General features: G+C 36.9%; 1 protein-coding gene across 1 annotated transcript in view; it reads left to right on the top strand.

The window, feature by feature from the left end:
• Positions 1 to 7,163, top strand: part of LOC107691280 (voltage-dependent P/Q-type calcium channel subunit alpha-1A-like) — a 68,027-nt gene that overhangs the window by 16,689 nt on the left and 44,175 nt on the right. Inside the window, exons 7-18 of the mRNA XM_016489798.1 lie at positions 1,119 to 1,234; positions 1,360 to 1,395; positions 1,484 to 1,570; positions 1,714 to 1,920; positions 2,126 to 2,238; positions 2,429 to 2,541; positions 3,012 to 3,143; positions 3,270 to 3,342; positions 3,528 to 3,645; positions 4,327 to 4,394; positions 4,501 to 4,607; positions 6,643 to 6,693. Of these exons, the coding sequence (XP_016345284.1) occupies positions 1,119 to 1,234; positions 1,360 to 1,395; positions 1,484 to 1,570; positions 1,714 to 1,920; positions 2,126 to 2,238; positions 2,429 to 2,541; positions 3,012 to 3,143; positions 3,270 to 3,342; positions 3,528 to 3,645; positions 4,327 to 4,394; positions 4,501 to 4,607; positions 6,643 to 6,693 (1,221 nt within the window). The remainder of the gene's footprint in view (positions 1 to 1,118; positions 1,235 to 1,359; positions 1,396 to 1,483; positions 1,571 to 1,713; positions 1,921 to 2,125; positions 2,239 to 2,428; positions 2,542 to 3,011; positions 3,144 to 3,269; positions 3,343 to 3,527; positions 3,646 to 4,326; positions 4,395 to 4,500; positions 4,608 to 6,642; positions 6,694 to 7,163) is intronic.

Below are 7,163 nucleotides of genomic sequence, written 5' to 3'. Positions count from 1 at the left end.
TCTATCTATCTATCTATCTATCTATCTATCTATCTATCTATATATCTGTCTGTCTGTCTGTCTGTCTATAGGGCTGGGCAGTATGAAGGTATATATTGTGACGACGGTATAAAGTGCCTACTGTTAGAGATTTTGTTATATTGTTTTGCGGTATATAAATATATCCACGTAGCACAGTAGCCTACTTCTTAAAGTTATATACAAGTTATATACGCGTGAGTGTTCGTGCAAGAATGAGAAAATAAAAAGCGGTACATGTTTGATGTTAGAGTTATTAATGCAGTAAGCTGTGAAAGCGAACTTTCTGACAGCATGTAATCACGAATTTAGTTCTCTTTCATATCTTATTGCGCTTTAATAGTCAGATACACACACAGTTTTGTCAAAATGCCCGATGTGGGGAGTATTCACATAAACACAGTTCAAATTTGATTCATTCAATGAAGACTATTTAGTGTTTTATAGTTATATGCTTGATCTTTTTTTTTTGGTAGTATTTCTTACTATGTTAAACCAACTGTAGCTGAACATCTTAGTTTATTTCATTTGTATCTTTGTTCTATTGTATTTGTCCAATTTTTTTGTAATTTGTAAGTTGAAATAAAATTTATCATACCGTGAAATAAGATTTTGGTCATATCACCCCACCTATCTATCTATCTATCTATCTATCTATCTGTCTATCTGTCTATCTGTCTGTCTGTCTGTCTATCTAGCTAGCTCGATTCATCCATCCATCATCCGTCTGTCACTATCATTTGTTCCGTCAGTCAATTTATTGATCTCTTCTTCTGTCAGTCATTCTGTCATTATTTTATGGTTTTGTTGATTTTTTTATCTGTCGCTCTATTGGCCGTTCTTTGTTTCCTGTTCTATCTGTATATTGTTTGTTGTTCTATCCATCTCTACCTATTAATTGTTGCATAATTATATCTTTCTCCCTATTTATTGTTTTGTTGTTTAATTTGTTCTATCTATTGTTTCATCCATCTTTCATTTGTATAAAACAATGTATGTAAGTAAGTTTTTGATTAGTAAGTTGCTGACTATACAGGTGTCTTTCTGTCTGCCTGTCTGTCTTTATTTGTCTGTCTTACCCCACCACCCTGCCCCCCAAGTGAGTTTGCCAAAGAAAGAGAGCGTGTGGAGAACAGGAGCGAGTTCCTCAAGCTCAAACGTCAGCAGCAGATTGAGAGAGAGCTCAACGGATATCTGGAGTGGATCTGCAAAGCAGGTATGTGTGTAAAACACAAACACAAGTATAGATATTAATTTCCTGCAGAATGTAATGACTAGTTTGGACCTGTTGGTGTTAAAATCTAGTCTATCAATCAATCTCTCTCTTGTCACTTTTTACAGAGGAAGTCATACTCACCGAGGACGATGATGGCGCCGGTAACAGTATAAATGTTCCTGTTTGGTGCTGTTGCTATTTAATGCCTAAAATGCAGTAATCATTCACAGTGAATGTGTTTGTGTGCAGGATCTCGTCATAGGCCCACCATAAAGAAAAACAAAGCTGACCTGTTAAATCCAGAAGAAGGAGAGGACCACATGGGAGACGCAGTTGGTAAGAATCATTCAGATCCTAAGGAAGACAACTCGTTTGATGAATTAAAATGTTTCTGTCTTTTGAAACACATAGTGGCTTATACTTGAAAATCCTATAGTATTCATGCCAGATGTTGTACTGCTATGTGTGTATATTCTTAGGCTCGCCTTTTGCTCGTGGGAGCATAAAGAGCGGAAAGGGCGATGGGCCCGGATTTAGCAAGAAAGAGCGACGTCTTCGCTTCATCATTCGAAAGATTGTAAAGACTCAGGCATTCTACTGGACTGTCCTCAGCCTGGTGGGACTCAACACACTGTGCGTGGCTGTAGTACACTACGATCAGCCCGAGCTACTGTCGGACTTCCTCTGTGAGTTAACCTAAGCTGTTTGTTTTTACATTTGTTGTTGTGGGAGACATAATTTCGAATCTGGTCTGCATCCTGTCCCGTTCTCAATTTGCAAATAGTTTTTTGGATTTTTGTACTTCTGCTGTCAGTAAACACCCTCCTGCCTCGCTTCTGTCTCCTTTTCTTCCACTTTATATGTCTTCTCTCTCTTTCTCTTTTTCTCCAGATTATGCCGAGTTCATTTTCCTAGGCCTCTTTATGTCAGAGATGCTGATTAAGATGTACGGACTGGGGACGCACCCTTATTTCCACTCCTCATTCAACTGTTTCGACTGTGCAGTGAGTGCCCTTCTCTCTTTTGGCCCATTTAAAGTCTCACTTTCTCTCTCTCTTTTGCTTTTTTTACTCTGCCTCTGTTTTTAACCTCTGCAAGCCGCTGACCTACATTAGATGCAGACTTAAGTCCTTGTTAGCCAGTCCTCAGAGTGTTCCTTATTTGTTTTGGGATTTGGCTGTGTGCGTGTTTCAGGTCATTGTTGGCAGCATATTTGAGGTGTTCTGGGCCATGGTGAAGCCGGGGGCGTCCTTTGGAATCAGTGTGTTGCGAGCTCTCCGACTACTTAGGATCTTCAAAGTCACCAAGTGCGTTTAATTTAATCTCTGCGTCGTCATCACAAAGTTTTGTCAGTTTTTGTGTTGTCCTCCTTTTGGGATAAATGAGATTACAATGCTGATTTTTAGTGGGGCTTGTTTAGATTAAAAGAACAGTTCAAAATGATGTTCTCATTAACATCATTAATGTTAATGAGAAAAACATTAATTTCTCAACTTCACATCATTCCATACTTGTGGAAAAAAATGTTATACACAATGTTCATGCTGCTGTTTTCCATAGTGAAAGTCAATGGAGACTGGGGCTGTCAAGCTCTAAAAATAACAAAAAACATAATGAAGCAGTGTCTTCTAAAGCCATACGATAGGTTTGTGTGAAGAAAAATCTGCAAATCTAAGCAATGTGCTCTCATTTTTCATTTTCATTTTTGTGTACCATTTGTATAAAAATGCCACAATTTTAGTGTTTTTAATACTAGGTTTCTTTCTGTCTTTTTCAGATACTGGGCGTCTTTGCGTAATCTAGTAGTGTCTCTTCTAAGCTCCATGAAGTCCATCATCAGTTTACTTTTCCTTCTCTTCCTCTTCATCGTGGTCTTTGCTCTTCTCGGGATGCAGCTGTTCGGTGGACAGTCAGTATAGATCTACACCCGGCTGCCAACACCTTACTTAATATCTCAGTTAGATACAGATGACCAATAACTATGCATAGCATGTTATTGTTGTAAAAGGCCATTTGATGTTTTCTTTTTTTCCAGGTTTAACTTTGAGCTAGGCACTCCTCCAACAAACTTCGATACTTTCCCTGCTGCCATAATGACAGTGTTTCAGGTAGGCTGGTTATGTTGGTTTAGCAGTAGATCTGTTCTAAAAACCAAGTGAGCTGCCTGCATAGACAGTATTTTAGGGCATATACAGATAAAGAAAACAATGTAATTTTTTTTTTTTTTTAAGTTGCGGATCAAATATGCATGCAGTTCTGTTTTGTGTGTTAAAATAGACTGTGTATTTCTCAGATTCTAACTGGAGAGGATTGGAACGTAGTGATGTATGACGGCATTAAGTCTCAGGGAGGGGTGGACAAAGGAATGGTCTTCTCCATATTCTTCATTGTCCTTACACTCTTTGGCAACTGTATCCTTCTTAACCACACAGAAACAAAGTATTTTCATTACTATAAATGCTACTGCATTTATTTGATTATAAATTCAGTAAAACAGTAATTTTTAAGGATTATTACAATTTAAAATATCAGTTTTCTATTTTAAAATATTTCAAAATTCAAAACCAGTCTTCAGTGTCACATGATCCTTCAGAAATTATTCTAATATGCTGATTTGAGGCTAAAAAAAAACATTCATTTATTATCAACATTCATCAATGCTGCTTAATATTTTTGTGGAAGTTGTGATGCATTATTTTTTCAGGATTCTTTGATGAATAGAAAGTACAAAGGATTTCTTTGAAATCAAGTTAATGTGTCCTTGTTCAATATTAGTAGAAATTTCTTTAAAAAAATAAAATAAAATAAATAAATAAATAAAATAGTGTGGGGAAAAGAGTAACACATTATTTCTTCTAAATATACTTGCGCTTTTCTTTACCTACATGAAGTTGTGTAATGATGAATTTGTCACTGCATGTTAATAAAAAGCACACTTTGTACTATTCATTTTCGACTACATTTGAATGTGATTTGAGAGATCCAGTCATGTTTATTTAGCGCTGTCCACTCATGATGGGGTCACAGTAAGGCACACATTATAAAACACAAGCATTGTCTTTCTAAAATTTTTCTTAACTATAACCTCGCAGACACACTACTGAATGTGTTCTTGGCTATCGCTGTGGACAACCTGGCCAATGCTCAGGAACTAACTAAGGTTAAACAGTTTCTCTGTCTCATGTAAATTTCATGCAATTTTTTATTTTTTTTATGCCCAACAATGGTTAGCGGCTGTCACTGCTGTATGTTTTTTTCATTTATAGGATGAACAGGAGGAAGAGGAGGCCACAACACAAAAGATTGCTCTCCAGAAAGCCAAAGAAGTGGCGGAAGTGAGCCCACTGTCTGCTGCCAACCTATCTATTGCTGCGTGAGTTACTCTACATGCTAACAATCAGTACCTTTACCACCTTCGAGCCACTAGCGCCAGTTTTTTGCCCAAAAGTAATAGCTTGTTCAGAAACACACGTACCATAGCAATGAAGCCATACCCAGTTTTTCATAAATATTCACTATCAAAAAGTGAAATTCTTACAAGACACCTCTGACACTCAGGGACATGTAAATGCCATGAATATGCATATATATGCAAATGAGCCCTAATACCTGAAACAGACATAATATAGTTCACACTTTAACTTTTTTATTGTAAGAGGCCATGTCTTATGTCACATAAATTTGATTTGGTACCATAGCTGGTTTAAATACTTCTTGCCTAGCTTAGCTGAGTTTAGCATAGTCTGTCAGCTTAACTTTATCATCGTATTTAAGTAAATCCACTCTTAATTCACTTTTCAGCAGACTTGCTTAAACCTGCCTGATCATACAGTATGTAACCCCCTTAGGACCATTTCTATTTCTGTTGTTAAAGGGATAGTTCACTCAAAAATTAAAACAACATACTTCGTTGTTCCAGATCCATATGATTTTATTTTCTTGCTAAGAATGCAAAAATAGGTATTTTGCAGGACTAAGCAGCTCTTTTCCTTACAGTTGTAAAGCACACAGCAAACAGGTGCTGTCAAACACCAAAAAAAGAACAAAAAGTACCATAAAATACCATGAAAATGAGTGTTTTAAAGGCATGAGGTAAATTTGAAGTTGAACTACGGTTGAATGTGTGGTATCTGTATGCCATTTGTGGTTTTGTATGTGATGCAGTAAGGCATTTGATTCCTCATTTAATTCATCATTCTGTTACAAGAATTGGTCAGTAATGTTTTTATTTTGTTGTGTATGTATGTATATTACAATCAGCTAATACTTACACTGTGACCTAACCAGGCATAATGCAGCGATTTTCCAGCAATACATTTCATCTTTCAATTCTGAAAGCAAAAATGCTGCATAATGTACCACAATCAAGCAGAATATATTTGATGTCAAAACACACCTGCCAAAGATGAATGTGAAAACTATTAAAAAAAAAAAAGAATCAGTTTCCAAGTGCATTGGCTTTCAAGCAGTGATATTAGGTTACTATAGCAAGATTTTAGTTAAGGAGAGTCTGTTTCAGAAAGTCTCATTTTAAGTGGAACATTTGACACATTAAATTGTGTTACGTTGAACTTCCCATGCCACGAATAATGCAGCTCCACTGAGTATGATTTTCTTTTAATACATGTTTAGAGGTCTAGATAATTGGTTGTAATTTTAACTGTTTAGATTATTTCACTGAATTGTTATTGTTTATCGCCAGTTCAGGCTGTTATAACTTAAAATGATGCGTCTGTTAAATGGGCCGAATCTATGCATATAAGCCGTATTTATATCTGGTGGTCTAAAATGTGCTTATTTCATGGATATCCAGTCTAATTTTCAAATATATTGGCCTGGGCAATTTTTGTTTTATGTAGTAGTAACATTATTCAGAGCTCTACTATCTGTAAGTTGCTCAGTAGCTTTAGTTTTTAGTTTAGTTTTATAGTTGTAGAAATAATAGGTTTGTTTACCTCACAAATGGTGAATGAGCCACTTCACGTATAGCTGGGGATACTTTCCGTTTCATCATTGCCCCCTTTTGTTACTTCATACCTGAGATTTTACTGTTGTCACTTTATTTACTCTGGTTAGGACATGGTGTTAGACATTTATAGTAAAGATGTTTAGTGAATAAACAAAATCTGGTACTTACATGGTTAGTCGAGTTTTGGGATAACTTGGCACAAACCCGGAATTTGGTTAGTCTGCCAGCAAGTAGGTTTAAGAAGTGAAGTATTTCACCCTGGAAGCTTGTTTTGAAAAGCAAAGTTATCCGGTTAATTCCAAGTCATCCATAAACTTATCTGACTGACCAAGCGAGTCGCTATCAGTGAACGGGACACCTGTTCACTTTGTCAGTTGTTTTCTGTGATAGTTGTGGCAGCGTTGTTTTTACGTTCCTTGTTTCACCCCCCTCTCCTCAGAGTTACAGTAAAATCTGAACGTATCGATGCCACAGACAGTTTACTGGACTGGTATTTATTCATTTACGTACTCATTTTTTTCGTTCTGTATCCCTATTTCTTTTGCTTTCTGCCTTCCTCATGTTTTTGTATGAGTGTTTTTATGTTTCCAGCTGCTGTAGCTGCAGTTTTATGTTGTAACACTGAGGCTGAGGCATCATTGGCTGTGATGACACACACTGTCTCTTCCACAGCAGCACTGCAAGCACAGGGCTGCTTGTTTCGCTGTTTTGGTCTCAAACCATCTCTGTCTTCCTCTCTTCCTGTCTGTCTGTCTGAACATTTCTCAGTGCTGTTGTTCAGTATGTCATCACTCCTTTCACAGAATTCATGAGCCACATCCATGTTCTCTTGATGGGGACTAAGGGACACTATCATTTCCTTTCACTTTGGGCCATCGCTCATAGATGCTTTAGGGGAGGAAAAGTAAGGCTTTTCTTTGTCCCTGGGTTAAAATTGTTCTCTGTTTCTGTCTCTCTGTA

This window comes from Sinocyclocheilus anshuiensis, unplaced genomic scaffold (genome assembly GCF_001515605.1).
Source record: "Sinocyclocheilus anshuiensis isolate Anshui unplaced genomic scaffold, SAMN03320099.WGS_v1.1 scaffold1154, whole genome shotgun sequence".
Lineage (NCBI taxonomy): Eukaryota > Metazoa > Chordata > Actinopteri > Cypriniformes > Cyprinidae > Sinocyclocheilus > Sinocyclocheilus anshuiensis.
This window is presented reverse-complemented; position numbering and strand designations above follow the sequence as displayed.